The sequence below is a fragment of the Culex pipiens genome, chromosome 2 (assembly GCF_016801865.2).
Source record: "Culex pipiens pallens isolate TS chromosome 2, TS_CPP_V2, whole genome shotgun sequence".
In the NCBI taxonomy this organism is placed as follows: Eukaryota; Metazoa; Arthropoda; class Insecta; order Diptera; family Culicidae; genus Culex; species Culex pipiens.
This window is the reverse complement of record NC_068938.1, coordinates 198856870-198883569: the sequence shown is the minus strand read 5'-3', so window position 1 is coordinate 198883569 and position 26700 is coordinate 198856870. Positions and strand designations below refer to the sequence as shown.

At 36.2% G+C, this 26700-nt stretch overlaps 1 protein-coding gene and 1 pseudogene across 2 annotated transcripts in view; both read right to left on the bottom strand.

The window, feature by feature from the left end:
• Positions 1–26700, bottom strand: part of LOC120412731 (coatomer subunit beta') — a 49444-nt gene that overhangs the window by 7878 nt on the left and 14866 nt on the right. Inside the window, exons 1-9 of one of the 2 annotated variants that reach the window (XM_052709107.1) lie at positions 25026–25183; positions 23205–24067; positions 15634–15767; positions 11028–11127; positions 10761–10960; positions 10400–10502; positions 10189–10336; positions 9959–10128; positions 39–442 (exon numbers count right to left, since the gene is read on the bottom strand). In XM_052709107.1, the coding sequence (XP_052565067.1) occupies positions 39–442; positions 9959–10128; positions 10189–10336; positions 10400–10502; positions 10761–10960; positions 11028–11127; positions 15634–15767; positions 23205–24067; positions 25026–25028 (2125 nt within the window). In that variant the 5' untranslated portion in view covers positions 25029–25183. Of the gene's footprint in view, positions 1–38; positions 443–9958; positions 10129–10188; positions 10337–10399; positions 10503–10760; positions 10961–11027; positions 11128–15633; positions 15768–23204; positions 24068–25025; positions 25184–26700 lie in introns of those variants that run through there. The other variant, XM_039573322.2, reaches the window with a different exon arrangement.
• Positions 20809–21904, bottom strand: LOC120412732 (40S ribosomal protein S14a-like; annotated as a pseudogene).

Sequence of the window (26700 nt, the reverse complement as noted above, 5' to 3'; positions counted from 1 at the left end):
CTTCAAGAACCTACAGAAGAAATCACCCTCCTCCATACCGGAACTCGTGGCCAGCAGCAGCAACCCGCCAAAGTCGTTCGCATTCGTGAGGCACTCCTTGACCAGGTCGAACTTGTTCTTGCTGGTGGCGATACTCGCCAGCTGGGACCACTTTTGCGGGCTGTCCGACTCGCGGGCCAGCACCAGGGCCGTGTCCAGGTCGCCGATTTGCAGCGCCAGATCGAACCGGTGCTCCGGATCGGTGGAAACCTGCAGCGCTTGCTGTTTGAAACCTTGCTTCTCGAGGAAGTGCGCCACCCGGGTGCGGTGCTCCTTCGGGATGGTGGGCAGGACGCGGTCCGCGGTTTCAAAGTCCCGCCGCATGACCGCGGTTTGGTACTCCAGCACAGAGAGTAGCAGCGCGAAGCTGGTCACGTTGAGCTCCTTGTCGCCGAGGTAGAGGCTGGTGAAGAGGGAAGGTTGGTGTTAGGTTTTGTGTTTTATGTGATTCAAATTTTGGTTTAGCGTGATTAGGGGAAACTCTCATATTATGTTTGGCAGGTTAAGCAATCGCTTCCAACTCCATCGAATTTGCAAATTTTCACTATTTAACCCCTTCCCGCCCAGAGCAAAATCGAGATTTTTTACGTTTTTCCATATTACTCGTAACTGGATCGACCAAATTGGAAAAAAATTTAATGGTAATTGGTTAACATTCTATATTAACTAATGCAGATTGAACCAGGTTGAAAAAATGAATGGTTGCAGAGGAGTTTAATTTTGAATCAAAAAAAGAGTGGTGCTCTGGAGTAACCATGGGCGTTAGAGGGTTAAAAAAAACTTGTTTTGTAAAACTTGATAATCAGACCATTAGTTGCTGAGATATCGTCATTAGAAAATGGTGGGTTATTTTGGTGAGTTTAAGAAAACTTCAATTTTAGTGTTTCTTTTTCTTATAGCGGCTTAATTTTTTTCCGTGTACCTATTTTTTTCTCAAAAGTCCCCAACAATACCTACAACTTTGCCGAAGACACCAAATTGATCAGAAAATTCACTCAAAAGTTACAGCTGTTTGAATATTTACATACCATTTTTGTATGGACAGCAGCCAAAATTGTATAGAGACTTGTATCAAGGTTTTTAAGCGAAGATGGCGTTCGAATGGTGAACGCCCGAATTGTCAAAATCACGCAGTGGTACCAACATTACGGAACAAGTGTGCCATGGCATGACAGCCATATTTTTTTTCTAATGTTGGTGCTACTGCGCGATTTTGACATTTCGGGCGTTCACCATTCGAACGCCATCTTCGCTTAAAAACCTGGATGGGTGAACCAATGAAGGAAACGACTTTTGCCTTCCTCACTGAGGTAAGGCTATAATCCTGCTTTAAAAATGAACTTCGTATAAAAACGTCGTATACCCACCTTCATGTATACATATCGACTCAGAATCGAAAACTGAACAAATGTGTGTGTGTGTATGTGTGTGTGTATGTGTGTGTGTGTATGTATGTATGTGACCAACAAACTAGCTCATGTTTCTCGGCACTGGCTGAACCGATTTGACCCGAACTTGTTGCATTCGACTTGGTTTAGGGTCCCATAGATCGAGTTTTATACAGATTGAAGTTTCGATAAGTAGTTCAAAAGTTATGTATAAAAATGTGTTTTCACATATATATGGATCTCACTTAACTGTATGTAAACTATGTCCGGGTCCATCATCTGACCCATCGTTGGTTAGGTTATCAAAAGACCTTTCCAACGAGTCCAAAACATTGAAGATCTGGCAACCCTGTCTCGAGATATGGCCACTTAAGTGATATTGATGTACTTTTTGGAAGCCGGATCTCACTTAAATGTATGTAAACTATGTCCGGATCCACCATCCGACCTATTGATGGTTAACTTATCAAAAGACCTTTCCAACGAGTCCAAAACATTGAAGATCTGGCAACCCTGTCTCGAGATATGGCCCCTTAAGTGATATTGATGTACTTTTTTGAAGCCGGATCTCACTTAAATGTATGTAAACTATGTCCGGATCCACCATCCGACCTATTGTTGGTTAACTTATCAAAAGACCTTTCCAACGAGTCCAAAACATTGAAGATCTGGCAACCCTGTCTCGAGATATGGCCCCTTAAGTGATATTGATGTACTTTTTTGAAGCCGGATCTCACTTAAATGTATGTAAACTATGTCCGGATCCACCATCCGACCTATTGATGGTTAACTTATCAAAAGACCTTTCCAACGAGTCCAAAACATTGAAGATCTGGCAACCCTGTCTCGAGATATGGCCCCTTAAGTGATATTGATGTACTTTTTTGAAGCCGGATCTCACTTAAATGTATGTAAACTATGTCCGGGGCCATCATTCGACCCATCGTTGGTTAGGTTATCAAAAGACCTTTCCAACGAGTCCCAAACATTGAAGATCTGGCAACCCTGTCTCGAGATATGCCCATTTAAGTGATATTGATGTACTTTTTTGAAGCCGGATCTCACTTAAATGTATGTAAACTATGTCCGGATCCACCATCCGACCTATTGATGGTTAACTTATCAAAAGACCTTTCCAACGAGTCCAAAACATTGAAGATCTGGCAACCCTGTCTCGAGATATGGCCCCTTAAGTGATATTGATGTACTTTTTTGAAGCCGGATCTCACTTAAATGTATGTAAACTATGTCCGGATCCACCATCCGACCTATTGTTGGTTAACTTATCAAAAGACCTTTCCAACGAGTCCAAAACATTGAAGATCTGGCAACCCTGTCTCGAGATATGGCCACTTAAGTGATATCGATGTACTTTTTGGAAGCCGGATCTAAAAAATAGATGAAACTTGTGTACGTACAGCCATTGTTGTGAGGAAGGCTCCAACCACATAGGTGGATTAAGTTAGTTTTTCTCTTTCTCTCGTTTTTCTTCTCTCTCTCTCTCTCTCTGTTTGTGTTTGCTGCGTGGTGACAGCAGTCATTTGAATGCGATCAAGGGAGAGATGATCGGAGTCTCGGTAGAATTTTAAACGACCGTTCCCTGAGCGAATGTATTTCTAGAGGGAAGTTAATGACCGTGGGAGTGACTTTGCGTAGCACTAATTCGTTTGTGTGTGAAACGACCAAAATCAGGTTGTCGTGGTGAAGACGTGTTCTGTCGCCTATCACAAACAAAGTCGAAATCAGTTGGCAATTCTATCCCGTGTGCACCAGACGTGTTTCTCTGCTGTGCTATCGCTATTGTTCGCTAAACAATATTCGCGTTGTGGCAGACTCTGTAAAATGAGTGCTGTCCGCAAAACCCCACTCGTTGTGGACTTTAGTGTCCTCCCGGAACGCCCGAAGCTGGATGTCGTTCAGCGATTTGTGGAGAAAGGTTTGGGATAGTCTCCTCTGACCTTAGAAGCATCCAGCTGCATAACATCCGCCACTGCGTGCTAATGGAGATGGCGGAGCCAGCAGCCGCCATCAAGATCGCGAGCGAGAACCATCTTAAATACGCCTTCAAGACGCACCCCGCGATAAGGATCCCGGTCTACGTTGACGACAACACCGTCGACGTCCGGGTCCATGATCTTCCGCTGGACCTGCCAAACACTAAGATCACCGAAGCCATGCAGCAGTACGGGGAAGTCCTCACCATCAGGGACGAGGTTTGGAGAAACTTCTTCGCCGGCGTTCCTAACGGGGTGCGGGTGTTGAAGATGAAGCTCTCCAAACCCGTCCCCTCGTACATAAATGTGTGCGAGCATAGTTCCCTATGCACACACACAGGACAGATTGCCACGTGTCGTCGCTGTGGAAAAAAGCGACACGTGTCCAAGAGCTGCACAGAAGCAGCAACAAAAACGACCCAGAAAAGCCAACAACAACAAACAGCACAAACTCATCCGTCTGCCCCAATTGTTTTGCCTTCAGCCGATCCAACAGTAGTTGAATCCCAAGTCGTTGCTCCACACACAGGAGACAATGGCAATGACGGATTCACTACTGTTGAAAAGAAGGGCAAAGCTAAGAGACCGTTGGATAGCGAGAAGAAGCAGTCAGAGGAAAAAAGAACTTGCCTCGATGACGACCAAGTAGCACCCCCAAACGACCACCGCGATAACAATGGACAACCGACTGGACCACCCAAGACACCGAAGAGAAGGATGTTCAAAGCAGCAGCAAAATGACGCATGACTACGACTGTTAAATTTTAATTATACTTGAATTAATTGAATTTGTAATTTGAATTGTAAAAAATTACACTTGGCCAAACTATGGTTTCAGAGGCCAGTATTGCTAATAAAAAAAAAAAAAAAACAAAGTCGAAATTTCGTAAGCACTGCTCCTTACAATCTGCGGGCTGGTGAAACAATATTAACATACATGTGAATACTCGAAAACCTGTATCTGAAGTGATTTTCTGATCGATTTTATGTATTCGGCAAAGTTGAAGGAGACACGGAAAAATCCTGTTTTTTGGCTTGTAGCTGATTTCCCGAAAAATACCGTCAGTGGGGGTGACATTGGGTCTGGGGGGTGAGATTGGGTCAAAGTGATTTTTTACGGATTTTACTATTTCTCAGGTTCTTCTCATTGAAACTGAATTCTGTTAAAAGGGTTGTGTAGGGGACATCTTAAGATGACTTCGCTGAAAAAATCTCGTTCCTAGAACAAATCCTGTTATTTTGGCAGCTGTCTAAAGTTGAGGTACGTTTTTGGCCAAAAATGACCTCTCGAAAAATCATTTTTCTAATACATTTGTTAGAATTGCTCGAAAACTACCCAAATGTTTGAAAATCTCCACTTCAAACATTGTAGCATGTCAATACGATTCCCTCGAACAAGAAACACCGTTGGATGACTTGTTTTTACCATATCGTTGTATTTGAGCATCATTTTAGTTTCATTTGACCTAATGTCACCCCCTCTAAGGGGTGAGATTGGGTCAATTTTCAAACTATTGGCATTCAAGGTAGTGTTCATCAAAATCCACCATATTTTGGGAAAATGTCAGTAAACTATCTAAGAACAAATCTACGTTGAAAGATTTTCAATGTTGTTTAAATTGTTTTTGTTATTAAGAAATTACGAGAGTTGTATCGTTTTTTGACCCATAGTCACCCCCACTGACGGTAGTAGTTTATGCAACAAGTTGCAAAAAGAGGATTTTTTCAGCACGAGTCGTACATTTAACCAACGAGGTTCACCGAGTTGGATAAATACGAAGAGTTCTGAAAAAATCAAGTTTTGCAACGAGTTCCATACAACAGTTTTTGCAATTTCAAAAAACACACTGAGTGAAATTTTATGTCAAATTTTCATGTATTTTGTCAATAAATCGTTTAAATCAAAAAAATGTTGAAAAGTGTTACTTTTCGAAACAAGTGCTGAAAAGTTCAACTTTTCAGCACCCATTTGAGTGCTGAAAAGTAGAACTTTTCAGCATTTATTTTGAAAAGTGTTGCTATTCGATTCTGTTATTTTTGGTTCAGAAAAGTAGGCTAATTCGTCGTTCAAGAATGACAGGAAAAGTAAGTTGTTTCACGACGGAATTGCAAAAAAGTTTTTTTTCGTGATTTTTTATGTATTGGAACTAAAACAGGCGTCAATTTTGCAATCGAAAATTACTTGATACTTTTTTTTGATAAAGTGCACATTTTTATTGAAAAATGTTCAGTTTTTTTTCTAATTTAAAAACACATCATAAAAAAGCACTCCTGCCAAAAAAGCTGAAAGAACTTTGTTAACCGTACTGCTGGTTGCTTAAACTTTACAAAAGTTGTATTTTATAGCATTGGCAATCGAGCCAATAGTTTCCGAGATATCGCAAGTTGGAAAATGTGAGGTGAGACTGAGAAAAACTAATTGATAACCAAATTTAAACTTTAGGAGGCTGTTCCAGTAGTAGAAACTTTAAAGTCCAAAAAGCAGTGTTGGTTTTCACGCGCTCTCGCGAGAAAAATTCCTCTCTCTCGAGTTCTCGCCGCGAATCTCCGTTTTAATAATATTGAATATTTGGCCCATTTGAAATGTTAGTCTTGATTAAAAAAAATTAAAGTATTGTTTTCGTAAAGATCGGAAAATTTTACGAATGTTTCATACTTTAACATTGTAACTTGGACCATTAGTTGCTGAAATATCGACGTTAGAAAATGGTGGGTTGTTTGGGTGAGACTTGGAAAACATCAATTTTCATGTTTTAAAACATTTGCATGGCAATATCTCAGCAACTAAGGGTCGTATCAACAAAGTTCAAAAAAGCAAAATGAAGAAAATTTTCTCAGCCTTTCAAAAAACTTACCTAAAAATTGAAAACGATGCACTTTATCAAAATTTCACTTGAGTACTTTTTGATTGCAAATTTGATTTTACATCGACAAATTAAATTGAAAAATTTTTGCGACCAATATCTTGATTTTTTGAAATAATCAATATTGATTCAAAAATTTATAACTCGGGCAAAGATTTTTTGCACAACCTGGAAATTTCTGAAAAGTTGGCATTTGATGTCCTCTAAAACATACCAAAAACTGAAAAAAAAGTATTTTTTTGTAAATCAAGTTTTAGTGACAAAAAGTTAAATAAAAAATCACCAAAAAATTTTTTACCGTGTATCATTTTTTTCCAGTGTTGTCCATATCCATCCAACTCTGCCGAAGACACCAAATCGATCAAAAAATTCCTTCAAAAGGTACAGATTTTTGAATTTTCATACATCATTTTTGTATGGACAGCTGCCAAATTTGTATGGAAAATTATATGGACAAACTAATGATGCAAAATGGCTTCTTTGGGCATACTGAAGGCACCAAAAGAGTTTCAGCCGGATTAAAAAAATACAAAAAAAAAATCGAATGACCGAAATCTGAGAGAACTGCTCAAATAAAAAAATATAGATTTTTTTCCGTGTATCGAAGTTTATCCTACTCGTTCCTTTTGCAAACATGAACTGATGTGAGCAGGATCTACTCTGTTTGCTTCGTGTTTGGTTCAATTGAATTGTTCTTTTTTTAAAGAAACAAAAGCATAAATCATTTTCGAATTGGTACACAAATAAGTCAACAAAAAATGTTGTTCTGTCCCCAAATAATTTAAAAAATCGCATTTTTTTTTGCTGCAAGACAAATTTTCAACGTACATGGTACGGTATGTCCACGCATCCTTCCTCCCCGGTAGATCCTGTGAAATGTGATCCAATATCTGAATCCTCTCAGCCGTAAACACAGCGCAGTAGGGCTGGTCGCATTATTTTTCTACCACATTTTCGGGTGTTCTCGGATGTATGGCAGTTATTAATACTACATAACAACAAAAGTAGGACGTAATCTAACCCCAAGAGACTTTCCAGCATGCTTGCATTGTTAGATTACATTGAAAAACATATTAGGTCTATTCCCGTACTTGCAGAATTGCAGAATTTCTGCAGCTTCTGCAGAATTCTGCAGCCCGCATAAGTCACTTTTTTGCAGCACGTTCCCGTACTTTTCAACTCGCTCTCTTCATCTCTCTCTTTTGCAGAAGTTCTGCAAGGAGAAAAGCAGCAACTATTTTGCCTGGGTAGCGCGTTCCAGTACTATTTCTGCAATATTGTACACAGTTGAATGGATTTACTCAAATTGGGTATGAAAGTTATTTAATTATTTCAAAAAATTAAAATAGAGGGATTGACGAGGGGATTGAGAAAAACAGTAATTGAAAGGAGTTTGCCTCTAGAACGGGGGCATTATTTTTTTATTCAACTTAATATTTTATTTAAAAGCATGTACCATTTATTAGGTAACTAGAAATAAATTATGCTTAGGTAGAAATTATACATTAAAAATTATTCAAAACTTTTACATTAGGTAAAAAAATAGTGAGGGTTGCAGGTACGTTTTACAAAAATAATTAAAAAATGACAAACTCGTACCATAAATACACGTTTTAATAGCAAAATGTTTAAAAGATTATTCAGGAAACCATAAATAAATTATAAATGGATGTCACATAGAAGAACAACGGTGATGCAGCGAAATTGACAAATTTTAAAAAATAAGTGAATCACAAAATCATAAAATTAGAAATCTAGACATTTAGAAATTCATGATTAAAAATATTTACAAAAAACTTATTCAAATTGAGAAACATAAAAAAAATCTGATATTTGAGAAATTTTAAAATGCAAATATTTATATCAGAAAAAAAAATAAAACACAAATTCAAAGCCTCGTTCAAAGCTTGAAAAATACAAATAATTAAAAAATAAATATATCAAAATGTTCAAAATATAAAAAAAATCATAATTTTAAAAATTCAAATTAAACTTAAAAGTTCCTAAACTTAAAAATTCTTATATTTTGAAATTCTGAATAAAAAAATCAAAAGTTTGAATATTTCAGAGTCCAGAACACCAAAAATTCAAAAGCTACAATTAAAAAAAAATGTTGCTAAAAAATTTCAAAAATAAGTAATGTTTTAAAATTCTGTGAATCAAAAATTTTAAAATTCAGATATTAAAAAAATAGAAACAGTTAGTACTCTATTTTCCGAAGAACTTGTCAAAATTTCCAACCTCTAAACCCTCTAATCTGAGCTTCTAACCTAAAATATGACTCCAATAAAAAATTGTACTTTTTATGATTCAAGATGGCGGCATTTAAAAATTTCCGAATTTTAGAATTTAAATTTCTTAAAATAGAAGAATTCGACAAAACTACATCAAATTTTTTTGGTTCATATAAGAATACAAATTGGTAGCACCGTTAAAGGTACAATGAATTATTTGCCAATTAAATTTACCTATTATTTAAACAAACATATTTAGTCTTTTCACAATCAATTGAAGATCAAAAATTATTTCTAAACAAATATTTATTTGAAATTATTAAACACAAAAAAATGTGTCTTTTAAAAGATTTTTGAAACAATCTGTTATTATAATATTTTTTTTGTTGTGGTATTAGCCGTGCTGTAATACTGACTTTAGCTATCTTTTTTTTGTCAGGTTAAAATATTAACACTTAAAAATCGCTATATCATAAAGAACTAAGCCTGAAACCGTTCTCATTAAAAACAGACATTAGAAAAACTACTCCAAAAATCCATTAATTCAAAATATACAAACTTCCCTTCAAAAAGACTACTCTAATTTAGTAATAATAAAACATAAAGTTTATTGCAACTAATAATTAAATTGATGATTTCACCCAACTTGCAAATTTTACGTAAGCGTGTACTCAACATCCATCCAGCCATGCCAGATATACAGATAAATCTGTATTATACAGATTTTTTGATCCCAAAAATCACAAAAATCTGTATATACAGATTTTTTTTAAATGATTATATTTAAAAATTTCAACAATTTAGTAATTGAATTATGCTTTAATATCATTTAAAAGCTTAAATCTGCTGTTGAAATTAATTTTTTTTTTGTATGGTTTCGAATTTGACATGATACAGATAAAATACAGATTTATTTTTAAGAAAATACAGATCTCCCATAAAATAAACTGGCATCGTTGTCCATCACACCAAATTGCAGTAACTTTTCAACAAGAAAGAGAAGTGAGAGCTTGCAGAAAAGTACGGGAACGGTTTTGCTGCAACTTCTACCTCTCTCACTGCAGAAGTTCTACCTGAGAGAAAAGTTACTTTTGTTGCAGAAAAGTACGGGAACGCTCTGCTGCCGTTTTTGTGCAGAACTGCAGAATTCTGCAGTACGGGAATATACCTATTGTCAAAACAATTGCAATACTCAAATGAAAAAAATGATTAAAATTGTTTTTTTTTTCGAATGACAAAGTAAAACATAACCTTAAAATTAATTTTAAACGACTGACTATTGTTTTGAATAGTAAATACCCAAATGTTGTCAAAATCATAGCATATATTTGCATTTGTTTTTTTTTTACGAGCTGTGCAGCAATTTTGAGGTAGCCCTATTTGCAACATTTTTGCTTGCATAAATTAAAAAATAAAGAAAGATTTTTTTCAAAACTTACCGATTGTCCTTTGGCACGTAACCCAGCAGATACATCGTTCGGTCCAGGTGGGAAATCGTCACAATCTCCCCGCCGACGTAGTAGTTGATCCGGTTCACCGAGTTGGTGTAGATGAAGCAATCCCCAACCCAGAGCCCGGTCCGAACCGACTCGTTCACCTCACCAAGGACCTAAAGATGAAATTTTCGATCAACTCTTTTTCTGAAAGATTTTTTTTTTCAACTCTTCACCTCAAACGCCTCCTCGATGCCGTCCTCGCTGAGCTGCTGCTTGGTGGCGAGCGCCGTCTGGATCATGCCGATGTCGACCTGCAGGATAAAGTACGAGTCCTCGTTGGCCAGACAGACGAGCGTGCCGGACTCGTTCCAGAAGACATTTCTGGAAGCAATCAGATTTACGTCTTGAATGTTGTATTTGAGATTTTGGTAGCAATTTAACTACCTTGGTTGAACCTCAATTCGTCTGATGAGTTCCAGGTTTTCCCAGTCGTAGAAAGACAGTCCGGAAGACGTCTTGACGCCCAGCAGTTGTCCACCGAAAATTCCTGCGAAAGGTTGATTTGAACAAAATATAGGCTTATTTTGTTGATAATTTCGAAAAGAAAAGATCAAGAGATCCTAGGACAAGTACCTTCTACGGATTAGTGCGGATTAGTTGTGTGAGTTTAGTTGGTAATGTTTGGTTAGCATGTGGAACGTGGACAAAATGAGACAAGTAAAAGAGAGACAAATCCAAGCGTAAGTAACTATTTTAAATATCTGCTAAAAGCGAAAATCAAAACAAAACTCCAAAAGTGACCAACCTTCCGCGCCGTAGTCGGGCGTGAAGCTCTTGCGCTCCTTAAAGTTGCGGAACAGCTTGACGGTGCCGCTGGACTCGCGCACCGCGTACTCCGAATTCTCCGAGGCCCACACAAACTCCTGGGCCGAGCCGAACGCCTTGTTGCGCAGCGCCATCGACGTGTAGATGATGTACTCGCCGTCGCCGCAAACCACCACGAAGCTGTCGAGAAGAGTTTGAGAAAGCAAGGGTAAAGTTTGATTTTGGACATAATATAAGATCATCCTACCGTCCATTCGGGTTGTGAGCGATCGTCTGAGGGTAGATTTCGCAGGCGCCCATGTCCTTGACGGCCACCGGTAGCCGTTCGCCGTCCTTGATTTCTGTGCCTGGTGAAAAGAAAATTGATATTTAAATTTGATTGATAATTGTGCTTTTTACCCCAGCATCCGTGAGAAAATATTTAAAGATTCAGGGTACAGAAAAGTAAGAAAAATCCGCGCAAAAATAAAAAAAATAATTCGCGACAACCAAAGAAGAGAGTTTCATAAAAAAAAATTAAATTAAATGAAATCATAATAAAAATATAAGTATTCCCTAAAAAATCAAACTAACTTTAAGGTTAGACTAAAAAAAAATGGAAAATTTAAGAATTTAAGAATTTAAGAATTTAAGAATTTAAGAATTTAAGAATTGAAGAATTGAAGAATTGAAGAATTGAAGAATTAAAGAATTAAAGAATTAAAGAATTAAAGAATTAAAGAATTAAAGAATTAAAGAATTAAAGAATTAAAGAATTAAAGAATTAAAGAATTAAAGAATTAAAGAATTAAAGAATTAAAGAATTAAAGAATTAAAGAATTAAAGAATTAAAGAATTAAAGAATTAAAGAATTAAAGAATTAAAGAATTAAAGAATTAAAGAATTTAAGAATTTAAGAATTTAAGAATTTAAGAATTTAAGAATTTAAGAATTAAAGAATTTAAGAATTTAAGAATTTAAGAATTTAAGAATTTAAGAATTTAAGAATTAAAGAATTTAAGAATTTAAGAATTTAAGAATTTAAGAATTTAAGAATTTAAGAATTTAAGAATTTAAGAATTTAAGAATTTAAGAATTTAAGAATTTAAGAATTTAAGAATTTAAGAATTTAAGAATTTAAGAATTTAAGAATTTAAGAATTTAAGAATTTAAGAATTTAAGAATTTAAGAATTTAAGAATTTAAGAATTTAAGAATTTAAGAATTTAAGAATTTAAGAATTTAAGAATTTAAGAATTTAAGAATTTAAGAATTTAAGAATTTAAGAATTTAAGAATTTAAGAATTTAAGAATTTAAGAATTTAAGAATTTAAGAATTTAAGAATTTAAGAATTTAAGAATTTAAGAATTTAAGAATTTAAGAATTTAAGAATTTAAGAATTTAAGAATTTAAGAATTTAAGAATTTAAGAATTTAAGAATTTAAGAATTTAAGAATTTAAGAATTTAAGAATTTAAGAATTTAAGAATTTAAGAATTTAAGAATTTAAGAATTTAAGAATTTAAGAATTTAAGAATTTAAGGATTAAGAATTAAGAATTTAAGAATTTAAGAATTTAAGAATTTAAGAATTTAAGAATTTAAGAATTTAAGAATTTAAGAATTTAAGAATTTAAGAATTTAAGAATTTAAGAATTTAAGAATTTAAGGATTAAGAATTAAGAATTTAAGAATTTAAGAATTTAAGAATTTAAGAATTTAAGAATTTAAGAATTTAAGAATTTAAGAATTTGAGAATTTTTAGAATTTAAGTATTTAAGAATTTAACAAATTGAGAATTTCCGAATCCGAATTTTTGAATAAAATATTAACATTTCAATATTAAGTTTTTTTTTGAATTCCTGGTTTCAAAATGATTATTTTGTTATAAATTGAATTTATAAATTTTAGGATTCCAGAATTTAAGAATGATGTTTTAATTATTTGAATTTATAAATATTTGAATTTCAGAGTATAAAAAGCTTGGAATTTAGAAATTTTGGTTTTTTATTTTGTTTATGTTTAAATTTTTCATTTGTAGAGTTTTGTTTTTTATATTTTGTAATTTTAGAATTTAAGATTTTTTTGAAATTTTTTAGGGCGTTGCGAACATTTTTCAAAGCTTATGTCGCTTCCTTAATAATTTCCTCTGAAAAATCAAGGGACAAGTAATTTTTTTTCTCAAAAAACTTCAAAATTTCCATGAAAATAGAAGTGTAATTAATTGAAAACAATCTAAAATGCATTATTTGGGCTTGTTTCAAAATGTTTTGATTTTTTATTAAATTCCAATGTATAGTACCGCAAAAATTTTATGTTTCGCAAAAAATAAAATTTTCGTCCATACTTAGATATTTTGGAAACTAATGATGCATTTTAAAACACTTTTTTCATTAAAATGTTTAAACCATGGCTCGTAATTTCAATTTTCATACTTTTTTTTGTTTTTTTGCCCCCGTCGACTTTGGTCAGAGTCGAGGGACATTAACTTCAAAAAATATTTGCAACGGCCTTATTGTGTTTTAGAATTAAAAACTTTTTTTTGTAGTTTTAAATATATATTTTTAATGTGAAAATATTGGTATTTATTCTTTTTTTATGGTCGAATAAAAAAACGTCATAAATTAGAAAAGTTTAAATTATTTAATCTCTATTTTTTTTTTATTTTGAATATTTTTATTTTTTTCAATATCTTCGCAAGTTTCCTTTTGAAATTTGTTGAAAATTTTCGAAATATGTTATACAACCCTGTAAAAAACAATTCGGAAGGCTAAGAAATTTTTGAAAAGTGGATTGCTGAATTACAAACTCCTAATGTTTACATTTCGTGTAAAATGAGTTTTTCTCTGTGTCAAATCGTGATCCCTCATTTTTTAACTGACAATGATGCCTCGAAAATTTTTGGTTCAATTTTCAATGTTAAAAAATGAACTTTTGTGAAATTTTCTGCTGGTTACAATACAAATCTGGAGTTTTTTTTTTAAAAAAAGGTCCAATAAACCAAATTTCCAGTTTTTGCTTTTTGGGCGTTTTTGAAACCGCCTTGAGTCAGGGGTGTTAAAAAACACCCAAAAAAAAAAACTCCAGAAATAATTTCAAAACGTCCAAAATAAATGGTTTCAGCTCTTTTAAAACGTCAAGTAGATTTAAAAAAAATAACTTAAGTTTACTTTTTACATCGAAAACGTAGAAAATTATTCACTAAAATAAGCCACAAAACTTTTATATTACTAAGAAGACTGCCTAAAATGGCCACGCTTTGCTTAGTAGGCCGAAAATAGGTACATGTACCCTAACGGTCGTCTCAGTAGGGACCATCCATAAACCACGTGGACACTTTAGGGGGGGGGGGGGGTATGGCGATTGTCCATGCTCCATACAAAAAGATTTTTTTTTGCATGGACAATTGTCCATGAGGGGGGGGGAGGGGTTCGAGATTACCAAAAAAGTGTCCACGTGGTTTATGAATGGTCCCGTACCGAAAAGGACCTAATAAAAATAATTTTATGAGAAAAAAAAATACCCTAACGGTCATAATTTTGGTGGACAATGTTTAGTTTAGTTGTAATTAAATGTAGAGAAAATATTGTGCATCGGTGGTCCCCTCGTCATTTTACGTTCAGACCAGTTACCGAATAAGTGCTGTATTTTGTACTACAGAGTGTCACGTCTTAGAAACGATGTTTTGCTTTAGTTAAAAAAAAATCATTTAAAAGAAAAAGAGCTGGCCGGTCAATTAATAATAAATGAGTACATGATTTAGTCAAAACAGAACATATTTTCAAGGTTATAACAAACGCCCTTTCCGCAACGATTAAGTACTATCACAACAGTTGTAGTAGCTAATTTACACAACCTCAAGAATATGATCTTTCTTCTAGTCTATCATTATCGTATTGCACTTCCCACACGAGCTTCTCCCCACTTTAGCATATGTATCACAATTATAACAAACTTCTTTTTGCCTCCGGGGTGGTCAATCTTCCAACACCATAACTGTAGTGGTCCCCCAGGAACAACGCGGTCCCCGTCGTTGTTTTGATTCGCATGGCCTGAGTTGCCCAACTAATAATATACCACCATCATCGCCCAAAAGCCTGCCACCTCTTGTACACGACGACGTTGAGGCAGGTTTTGCTGCACAGCAGCGTCCAGAAAGCGGAACCAAATAACACTTCTTGTAAGCGCAAAGATTAGAATCGCTTCTTTATATTCCATTATGCACACACATAAGAAGGGGTCGGTCTCTCCACCACACCGCGTATGCTAAAGACTTCTTCAAAAGGGGATAAAGCAAGGGAACGTGAGTGGCTAATGTGGAAGAGTTGACTTCTTTTGGGTGGCACGAGCTTTGGTGTGATTTGCGAACCGTGTCCAAGCCCAGTTTTTGGTTCACTTCAACAAACTTTGTTCAAGATTTGTAACAACTCATGGGAATTATACAAAAAAAAAGTTTCATATTCCCATTCGAACCCGACATTAATCTCGCTAATGACTCGTTGCATTCGATAAAAGATTGTTTGGTGGCATCCATCGCCAACCCTTGCGCTATAGACAATCCGGAACTGCGGGGCGAACAAAAATGACACATTTTGTTTCCGGTTGCATCCCAAATGAGCAGCCAGCAAAAGGTCGTCTGCCCCAAGTCTCTTTTAATCAACGTAAAAGCATACATCAGTGAGCTTTCCATTTACTTGTCTGATACTGTGCCTGTTGTTGGCGCTATCCAAGGAATAAGTATCATGGGAATTTTCCCTTTCTACCCACTAATACACAAAACTGAAAAAAATAATCCAAACCGGAATAAAAATCCCCCCCTCAAAAAACTGTCTATTGTAATATGAAAAGGCGAAGGGGGAAAGCGGATGACACTTACCTTCCGGCAGGGCCTTCAGGTTAACCTGCTGCATCTCCGAGTGGCGCGCCCACACGATTTTGCCCCCGTTGACGTCCATCGACATGGCCGGTTCCTCGCGGCCCACCTTGATGATGATCGAACCCTCGTCGTAGCTGCCAGGCAGGGGAGAAAGAGATAGAAAGGGAATTATTAGAGATTTTCAGGTTCTTTTATAAGTCAACGTTTTTGATACGATTTCAATCATCCCACACATTCGAAATAGTTTCAAAGTCGCCCGATGGTCGAAAAATCATTTCGAAGATTTTCCCGTGATCTGATCACAAATTCGAAACAATTCTTTGTTCGAAGAAAACCAACCTAAATTTTCTTCTTGAAATACAGTATATTGATGAAAATGACAACTTTTACTAGTGAAAAAACTTAAAAATATCCTAAAAATTAAAGGGTCAAAAGAAGAAAAAAGATACTTTTTTTTCATGAAATTATTTTTATTAGACCTGGTTAGGACCGAGTCGGCTTTTGTAATTACATTTTACTTAAAGCTAAGAGTAATTATAGAGGATCTTGAAAAAAGATAAAAAGGTATTTAAAAACGTGGGTTTTATAGAAAACCTATATGCTTGGGTATCAAAAGATCGGAAATTTTATGCCCTTTCCGATGCCACAATTGTGGACCGGTTCGGATGCCGGCGGATTTTCCGACGACGTAATTCCGGGTTGGTGCGAAATTCCAACGAAAAATCTATTCTATCGATACAAAGACCCCCAAAACGGTGTTATACCCACTCCAAAATGTTTATTTAGCAATTCTATGGTTTAGAATATATTGACATTTAATTAAATTAAAAGTTTGCAAAATTAAGTTTAGATACATTTCTACTAAGTAGTTAGTAAACTTTATATTCAATCCATTTTTTTTAATCAGTCAAGGATGCCTATTTGGAGTTGTGAGGCTGGATTTATGGTGATTTGTCAACAAATAAATTTATTTATGTTAATTTTTCGAAAGGTGTACAAACTTTTTTGCAACTTTTTTGATTTTTGTAACAGTATTTGTTATATAACTTTTTATAGAAATCATCTTTTCACGAGCTTTTTGTAGCAATGTTCGGCATGAGTTTCTGAACAAAACGTAGTACTAGCACAGACAACAGACGTAGCGGCTAGAACAAAATAATTTGAAATTCGTGTGTAAAAACATGGCAGCCGCATCCTGCTAATCTACTAGCGCCATCTGTTAGCCTATTGCCACTCTCTAAAGCAGCCATGATGGTTTTCTGAGAAGGTGTGTTTGAAAATGCATCACCCAGAAATATTTAAAAAATATATTATTTCAATTTTTCGAAATAAATGTAAACAGGTAAAGATTATGTTTTTATGCTATAGTAAATCTACTTTAATTGTTAATTAACACGATTTACGAGCACATAGATGTTTTTTTTTATGTAATTATCGATATCAAAAAAATAGTCTAGTTTGATGCTTTTATAAACACAGCAACCAAGGCCGCGCTTGAGGCTGTCAAATTCTTGCTGGTTGTGTTTATAAACAAAACCAACAGAGGAGAGCAAAAAGGAGGAGGAGACCCGGTGGAAATCGGGAGGATGGGCAAGCGTTTCTTGGAGGAGAAAAGATCCGGAACCAGAAACGAAACAATCCGGAACTGGTTCCGATAAATTCTGGAAGCCATCGGCGCCGTCAGCAAGAGCTATTATCACGGCCAACCCCGTAAACGTTTTGACCCCAAACGACCGCATTCCGAAGATTATCTCCGGAACCGACAAACCAGCTACCACGATCACTTCAACCCTCACCTCCAAGACACCAACCTCTTCAACGCCCTCGAAACCCACCCCACCTTCAAGTGCCGCCACTTCCGGCGAACCCTAATCGCCATACCAAAGGCCTAAATCTTGAATGTTCTCCCCGGTGCGTCAGTTTCCCCCATCGGATTTCCAGTGCAAGCGATCCTCAAACACCCCCACACCTTCCCCTTCCCATCCTCTTCCATGAGTGGCACCAGGTTCAAGAAGCGTAGCCCCGTCATAGCGGTCATTTTGCGAATCATGCTGACAAGGAACACAATCGGCAATCTGTCGGGGCTAAAATCGGTTCAGGAACCAGGTTGGCCACTTTGGTTGCCTCACATTTGTCAAGCAGCTGCAAGCGCGAGAGATTTGGTTGAAATCGACCGAAATCAACTTTTCATCCAGAACAAACGATTACAAACGTTGAAAACAAACAAAATGGAAAATGACAGTAGGCGGAAAGCGATATTTTGACAGCGGGCAATGTGTCAGGACAAAGCGACTGCAGCGCCACAAACGGATTGCCACAACTAAAAAAACTGTAGCAATGATTTACACAAGGGAAGAATCGAGCCCAAACGTCTGTTGTCTGTGGTACTAGGTTTCTGTCATACTTTAATTTGTTTACATGTTTCATCACAAAATGCGCATAGTGCCCAAGGGGTGTAAATACTTTTTTTACATACTGTAACTGCCCCTGATCGCATAAATGTCCCATATGCATTGTCATCGCTTTTGAGTTATTGATGCAGTTTTGTTCAAAATCGCGTGCTCTTTCAGAAAAGCCTATAACATCCAGCACTTTATTCTAGAAATCAAGAGGAAATCCAGTTTTTTCGCGAAAACTTAACACGTAGCCTTATGTATGGGACAAACTTCAAATGCGTTTTTCTCAGCTTGCTGTTTTTGTATATGGGACATTTATGCGAACATGGGCAGTGTAGGGCGAATGTGGTCCCCGGGACAGTTATGCGAATCACGTTTTTGTCAGTTGAAAATTTTTGAACATGGATCAATTGTGCGTAGAAGGGCAATGATAATGTTTGAAAGAATGGATAAAACTACCAAAATATTACAGAAACAAAAATAAATTATTTCGAGTTTTATTTTTACTGAAAATAAAAACTTTTTTAAAGAACTGATCATGTTTCAAAGAATGGAAAACCCAACAAAAATATTGCTGAAACCAACCAAAGCCAACTTGAAATTACAGAAATTTCTACCTTTAAAAACAAAATTCATGCTTGAAAGAATGATAAAACTTGCACAAATTTTAATGAAACATGACAAATATTATATGAATATAATATTAAATAATACAATACTTAAAAATATGCTTGCATCTCTAAAAACTTTTTGAAGAACTCGAGCCAAACAGTTCTTTCTCAAAATCGTCTAACGATAACGATCATCGGTACGATAATGATAATCAATTGTTATCGTTATTTCGATAACTCTGATGGACGGTAACTCATTTTTTAAATTATTCTAAAATCGACTTAATTCAACCATATTATGTTAAATTTTTAATGCTTTCAATGAGAATATATTTTTCCGTTTCATTTCATATTATTAGGTTGTTTTAACAATTACATTGGTGCAGATGTTATCCTGAGCTGAGACATAGACTACCTTTCAACAGCTGATTTGTTCAAAATGGGGAGAAAGTTTACTGGTACTAAGGAGAACGAATTGGACAAAGAAGGAAAAAAATGCGAAATAGCTAATAAATGTGGAACAGTTAGAGGAAAGTAGATTATATTTTTTTGAAAATGTAGTAAGTTTCAAAGTATAATAATTCAAAATTGTTCACAAAACACCGTATTTTTCGAAAGTACTCAAATTTTCATAATTTGCAATATGGGTATCAAACGAGGCGAAATTTTTTATGCTTTTCCACTATATTAGAGTTTTTTTTGTTGAAACTAAAAATTTCACAAAATCCCTTTTTTTCAAAGATACTCAAATTTTAAAAATATGCAATATTGATATCAATCGAAGCGAAATTTGGTATGCCTTTTCACCTTATTAACGTTGTTTTTTGGAAAATACTAAAATTTTAACAAAATCCCGTTTTTTTTCGAAAATACTCAAATTTTTAAAACTGCAAGTATAGGTATCTAACGAAGCGAAATTTTGTATCCTATTTCACCTTATAAATATTTTTTTTGAAAATATAAAAACTTTCACAAAATACCGTATGTTTTGAAAATACTCAAATTTGAAATATGGATATCAACCGAAGCGAAATTTTGTATTTTCACATCATTAGAGTTTTTTAAATACAAAAATTTTCACAAAATACAGTTTTTTTTCGAAAATACTAAAATTTTCAAAATTTGCAATATGGGTATTAAACCAAGCAAAATTTGTATGCTTTTTCACATTTACAGTTTTTTTGAATACTTGAATGCTCATTATGGGTCCTTTCATTTTGTTTTAAATAATGAAAAATTCAGTGGTTATTTTGGTAATTGTGTGATAGAATGGTGTAGAAAAGTTATATTAAACATAACAATTCTGAAATGTTCTTTTTATGACACAAAAAGTTTTTTAACTACAAAAAACTAACGAAAAAGGAAAAGGCACAAGGTGTGTGATTTGGGGTAAACATTACTATGTGTCATTTCGTATTTATTTTTTATTTTTCAATAGGTTTGCTATCAAATCGGATTATCGGAGGGTATGTAGGGAGTGTACTAATGAATATAATAGTAGGATAATTCCGAATGTTAACACTTTGGTTTTGTTTTTAGCTCATCAGGCCAATGCAAATTTTATTTCAATTCCAAAAATTCAAAATGCTTAAAATTATTTATTTATTTTTAAAAACTTGTACAATTGATTGGTTATTGTTTAAAATACATTGTATAACACCAGTTCGGTAGTTTAACAATCATTAGCTTTCAAAATATGTAAGATCTGATGAAAAAAAGCAGCTAAAAACGTTTTACGGTACTGAACATAAAAAAAAGATAGATTTTTGACACAAACATACTAATAACCCAAGTAACCGTGGGACTGTATAAGGTAGCTTTAAATCCCCTCTATATCAACATATAAAGTATGCATACAGAGTCTCAAAACTTTATATTCACTTTATACGCATGGAGGTAAAATTGAGTGGCGACGGGTAGAGTTGATATAAAGTTATACCGCGGTAAAACGTCAAAATACTACCTTACCGACAGGAAAAGCAAAAAAAAAAAAACAAAAAGCTTTGCGCGCAGCTCTCTCTCTCTTGGGAGAGTGCTTTTCACGCTGGGAGTTGACGGGGTTTCAAAGCTTGTTTGTTTTTTTTTGCTGTATTGTTCTTCATTCGAGATTCTAAGCTGCATGTTGATTCGATGTTCTGAGATGTTTTACCTAGATGCCCTGCGCCAACCGTCTCGTCCATCCTGAAATATGTATTATCAGAGGAGTTTTGTCGATACTGCCCTTAAAGCCTAAGTTAAAGGAACAACAAATGCAATCACCTGCCAGGTTAAATTTATTGATCACTAAACTACAAAACTTTACAATATATTCTCAAAAGGTTCACTTTTTCATCCGAATTTATTCATAATTAATTAAATTTCATGGTGATTAATTCTAAACTCTCACAGCGCCAAAAAAAAGCCACCACAAAAATACAACCACTCTCTCACTATAGACGACGTCCGCGGTGAACTCCCTTTCGGCGGGTCGAATTGGACGGGATCGGCATCACGTCCTTAATGCGGCCAGGGCACGGCGCGCCGAATCGGCAACTGGTCCTAAGTTCATGGTTCGATTTCCGCCGATGGCACGCACGATGTGCAGCGCGGAGTTTTCGAGCAAAATTCATTTTTCTGCGACGTCCTGAGCGGCCTCATAACGATCAGCATTGGTTGTCATGAAGCCGGTGACGCGCTAGATAGTTCCTTGCCGGAAAGATCTGTGACGTGGACGAAGGTGTCGTTTGAGCTGGTGTAGATGTATGCCACTTCGAACACGACCTCGCCATCGGGAACCTGCGGTCCAAACGAAACCTGGACCTTTTTTATGACTTTGTTCTTGCGGGAACAATCGCAGCTGGAAGAGGGAATAATTTAAAACTTAGCTTAGTTTAATTGAATATGTATAACTCACCTTTTTTCCCAGACGCCGAACGATTTTTCCTGCCATAAACATAAATATACCACCAAATATTGCCAAACTTTTATTGCCGTCACTAGTGTTGAGTTAGTGTTTTGAAACATTTAAAGAAATGTCAAAGTGTGATGAAACATTAAAGGCTTACTTTATAGTGATATATAAAGCTTACCAGTAATGCTTCAAAACATTGTTGGGAGAAATGCTTTGAAACATTAATTGGCTGTTCTATATGTCATTATACAGTAGGTAATAATGTTTCAAGCTAAAAATGTTTCTAAACATTTGGAAAGCTGATTAAAAGTGTCATAGCATCGGGAATGTTTAGTTAGAGTGAATTTAGAGTTTTGATTTAGTGCTTGTGGTTACTTGGGAATGATTCTAAACACAGGGGAATGCATTTTAAATTGGTATCAGTTGATTGCAATTAAATTTCTATTGAAAATTCGACCTTTTTTGAAAAAATATTTTGTTTGTCCCCTGATTTTTCGGGCCGAATTTGAAGGGGAAGTGACAAAAACTTTGAATAAAATTTGTACCAGCCTAATGTATAAAGCATTTTATGATACTTTTTGCTGCCAAATTTTGTAAGCTTGAAAATGACAGGAAAAATAAGTTAAATAAGTTCAAAAGCCGAGAAATTTTCAGCACTTTTCCTTTGAAAACTTAGTAAACGGACTGCTAGTTGCTTAGATAAGGCCGCCTTTAGTTTAAATTTTGAGAAGAACGACCTTTTGCAGTGCATTGCAGTAATTGATTCGATTTTCAATCTTAAATAATAAACTTTTTTGAAAAAAAAACTGTACTTTGCAGTTCTCTAGGACTTCACAAACAAACTGAACCATAGATTCTATATTTCCAAGTAATGTAGCCATTTTGTATCATATATTTCTTCATATAAGCCTTCATACAAATTTGGGGGCTGTCCATAGAAAAGTGTTATGAAAAATTGGAAAATCTGTATCTCGAGAATGGATTTTCTAACTGATTTGGTGTCTTAGGCAAAGTTGTAGGTTCTGAGTAATTTTATTTAAAAAAAAAAAAAAATTATTCATTTTTTGATATGTTTTTTTTAAGTATCAATAAAGCAGAATATAACCAAAAAATCAATTTTAGATTTAAAATTGAATTCTAAATCAAAGATGACTTTTGTAAAATTTTGATAAAGTTTTTGTTTTTGAGTTAAAGCCATTTTTAGGCTAAATTTTTCAACAAGATTTTCGATTTTCGAATGCTTACAGAAAACTTTCATATGGACAGCCCCCAAATTTGTATGGAGGCTTGTACGAAGAAATGAATAAAGCAAAATGGCTTACATGGACATAAGGAAACGATGGAAAAAGTTTCGAACGAACTACAAGATATTCGATATGCGAAATTCTAGAGAATTGCCCAAATCTTAATTCTAATATTGGCCACCAGATTGAGCTAGTTGCCAGCTAATTTTATCTTTTTAGATGGTTGGCGGAATTTGGTAACAATGATTTACGTCATTTTGTCTGTGGTTTTAGTATGTTTTAAATTTGGAAGATTTTTGATAAAATAAGTTTGGAAAGAGTGAACAGTTTTGTGAAGCAATTTGATTCCATCAATTCGAAGAGCGATTTAAAATCAACTTTGCAGAAAAAAGTAAAAAAAAAATCAGTAAAAATAGTCCAGTCTACTCACCCTAACGCGACGTTGTTCGTGCCCCGCATGCCGGCGATCGCCCACACCCGTTCGAAACCGTAATTCAGCGACGTCTCCAGCCGGTACGTGCCCGAGTGCCAGATCCGGATCGTGCCGTCCTCCGACCCGGTCAGCACGATCGGCAGCTCCGGGTGGAACGAAACCGCCGACACGTTCTGGGCGTGTCCCTCGAGCGTCTGGACGCACGTTTTGTTCTGATAGTCCCAGATTTTGACGAGCCGATCGTCCGCACCGGAAATCAGGTACGGTTTGTCCCCACCGTGGTAGTAATCGACGCAGTTGACGCCCTTTTCGTGTCCCTCGAGGGTGAAGTTGGCCACGTTGGAGCCGAGCTGCCACACTTTGACCGTCCGGTCCAGCGAGGCACTGGCGAATGTGTTGTTGTCCTTGGGGTTGAACACGATCTGCATGACGTAGTGGGTGTGTCCCTCGAAGACCCGCTGCATCGACCACATCTTCTCCCAGTTCCACAGCTTGATCAGCATGTCGTCGCTGCTCGTTAGGATGAGCGGCTGTGTCGGGTGGACCGCTATCGCGCGGACATAGTCCGTGTGGGCCTCGAAGGCGTGCACCTTCTCGAGCGTGTTGTAGTTGAACACGCGCACCTGCATGTCGTCCGACCCGGTGATGATCCAGTTCTTGCGGGCGACGAAGCGCGCGCACCGCACCGGAATGTCGCACACCTCAAAGTCCTTGACCAGCTGCTGGTTTTCGTAGTTCATGACGTGGACGTGGCCGTTGTAGAGCGCGCACAGCATCCATGGTTCCGTCGGGTGCAGGTCCACCGACTTGACGCGGTCCGAGCGGGACGTGAGCCGCCTCTTGATGTCCAGTCGGAGTGGCTGCGTGGTTTGGTAGAGTTTAGTAATTTAGGTTTATGGAAATAAATTTGTTATGCGGACTTTTTGGTGGTTTTGAGCGGTATTTTGTAAATTTGTTTGACATGTTTGACTGCAGTCCCTAAAGCGGTTCCCTTAACATAACAAAACACTTGTTTAATAAATAATGAATCAGAGTTCTTCAAATTAATGGCCAAACAAACATTTGATTCAGAATAGACTAATAATTATTTATCGCAACATCCCGTCGGTAAACGATTTTTGCCACCAATCTTGCGCAGAAAGCCGTCGGACATTGGCAAAAATGCAAAATAGTAAAAATGTATCTCAGGTGTAACGATTTGCAAAATTTCTAAAATTTAAAACAGATTTTCACTTAAATTTGATTATTTTCTTTTTTCTCAATAGTCACCAAACAAAAATTGGGCCTCGTTTTACACGCCCTTTTCTCTCGAAAACCGAAAACCCCCGAGAGTCAGCTGGTTCCTTCCGACTGGAAAAAAAAATCCGCCCGGAATCGCCTTCCACTTGGCTTATCACCGCCGTCAACATCATCATTATTCAGCTCGTCGCCGTTGCCGCCGCCACCCCCGCCACTTCGCCACCCGGTTCCAACTCAGTGAGGGGGGCCCACTTCTTCCAGCCAGACACTGTTCCGGCAGTTTTCTTCTCTCTCTTTTTTGATTGATTTCGCAGATTTTGACTTTTGAAAGAGGCTTTTCTGAAAACTAGAGCCACACCAAATGGACCCAAGGCGAATCATCCACCTTCTGGAACCGTTTTTTCTCCCCTCTCGTAGCACACGAATCGGCCTTCAGCGGCCACCAAACTTCCAGCAGGGCAAATTAGCCACGAAAAAAAGTAAAAAACCAACCAAATTTCGTCACCACTTTTCACCGCACAAAACACCGGCCCAAGCCGGAACTCCACCCGTAATCGGTTCCCCCCGCGCCCAACTAACCATTTTGGTATGATTTCTGCCGTTTCACAAACTATTTTCCGATAAAACCGAGCCCCGAATTCCGTACCGACATGAAGCAAACCGAAAATCGCGAAAGACGTGGCTAAAATGATGATTCCACTGGGGCGAGCTGTCAAACCGTGGCGTCACAGACAAGTGGGTGGGAATCTGTGAATGTTTTATTTGCGAAAATTAATTTTCAACTTTCATTGTTGCTATTTTTGTCCGGAACGAGTGCACCATACAAATTTTTAGGTTGATTGCGAACAAACTGTTTCAATCAATTGTCAAACTCGTTTAAATTAGCTTTGTAAAATCAAATAATTCAGTAAAGATTTTTGATAAATAAACCAATAAATAAAAACCTCCACTTGTCTGTGCTGTTGTGGTGGTGCGCTGGAGCCGAATGCGCGCGCTGGTGTGCGTGTGCTGTGCTGTCAAACGCGCGAGAGGGGAAGAAAGAGCGCGAATGACATCCAGGAGGCGCTGCAGGCGGCGAAGAGAAGATCTTTCTTTTTGTGGTGGAGGAGAGAAGAGAATCCGTGCATGCGCGCGTGAAAAACGATACGCTTCAAAGGACCACGTGGAGGTTTGAGGTGGGATCTTGAAGTTTTTTGTTTGTTGAAATATTTAATATTTTTTTGATAACCAACCGATCTAGGGTATTTTTTGATTTTTTGTTAAAAAAAGTATCAATGAAGTGATTAACTGCAGAATGAACTTTTACAATAACTTGATATTTTTGTCGTTATTTTATGGTGAAATCTTGATTTTTTAAACACTTTATGCCTCAAGATGCCAAATAAAAATAATTCAACAAGAGTCTTAGATGCTGATAAGTTGTCATAGTTGGCGATGAAAATTAGGCCGACAAAATTTAACTGAGGTTTAACTCTTATTTTTGGGAACATTATCTTTTAAAATCTAGTTAAAATTCTCGACATAAATAGAATTTGATTGTTTCCACAAAGCTTGCCTACACTAAAAAAACACATCTGGCTACCATTTTTTTTCAAGCCGACTGGTTTGAGAGGCAACCATACCCAGTCAAATCAATCCGAATTCTGAAACGGAATCTAATTAGAATCGTATACAAATTCCGTTTCAAACGCAACAACCGGTTCCGTGTTCGAACCGGTTGTTGCGTTTGAAACGGAATTTGTGTACGATTCTAATTAGATTCCAATTCAGAATTCGGATTGATTTGACTGGGTACCTGAAACTTCATCACCGACTCCCGACAAATGGAACATAGTGAGACAACAATAAAAAACTGCTATTCAGACGATAATTTAGTGTCATTTTCTTAAATTTTTAATGAGAATTGGAAATAAAAAAAACCGAGGGAGCTATTAGACTATGGCAAACAAACAAACTCGTACTTTTTTGTGTTAGACATTTTGCCAAACTCAAAAGCTTGTTTGCGACAAACTCGCAAAAAAATGTATGAAAGCTGACGTTTCTGCAAACTAGAGCGTCCAATTTCCCGGGGTTACATATTTCCCGGGAAACGGACAATTTTCAGCCAATTTACCGGGAATTCCCGGGAAATTGTTAATTTATTGAAAGTTGTTATGATCTTGGTTTTAATTAATATTATGCAACAAAATTGTATAGGACATCAATATCAATGGTTTCTAATAAGTGTGAAGATCAATTAAAAGCTTAACTGCAT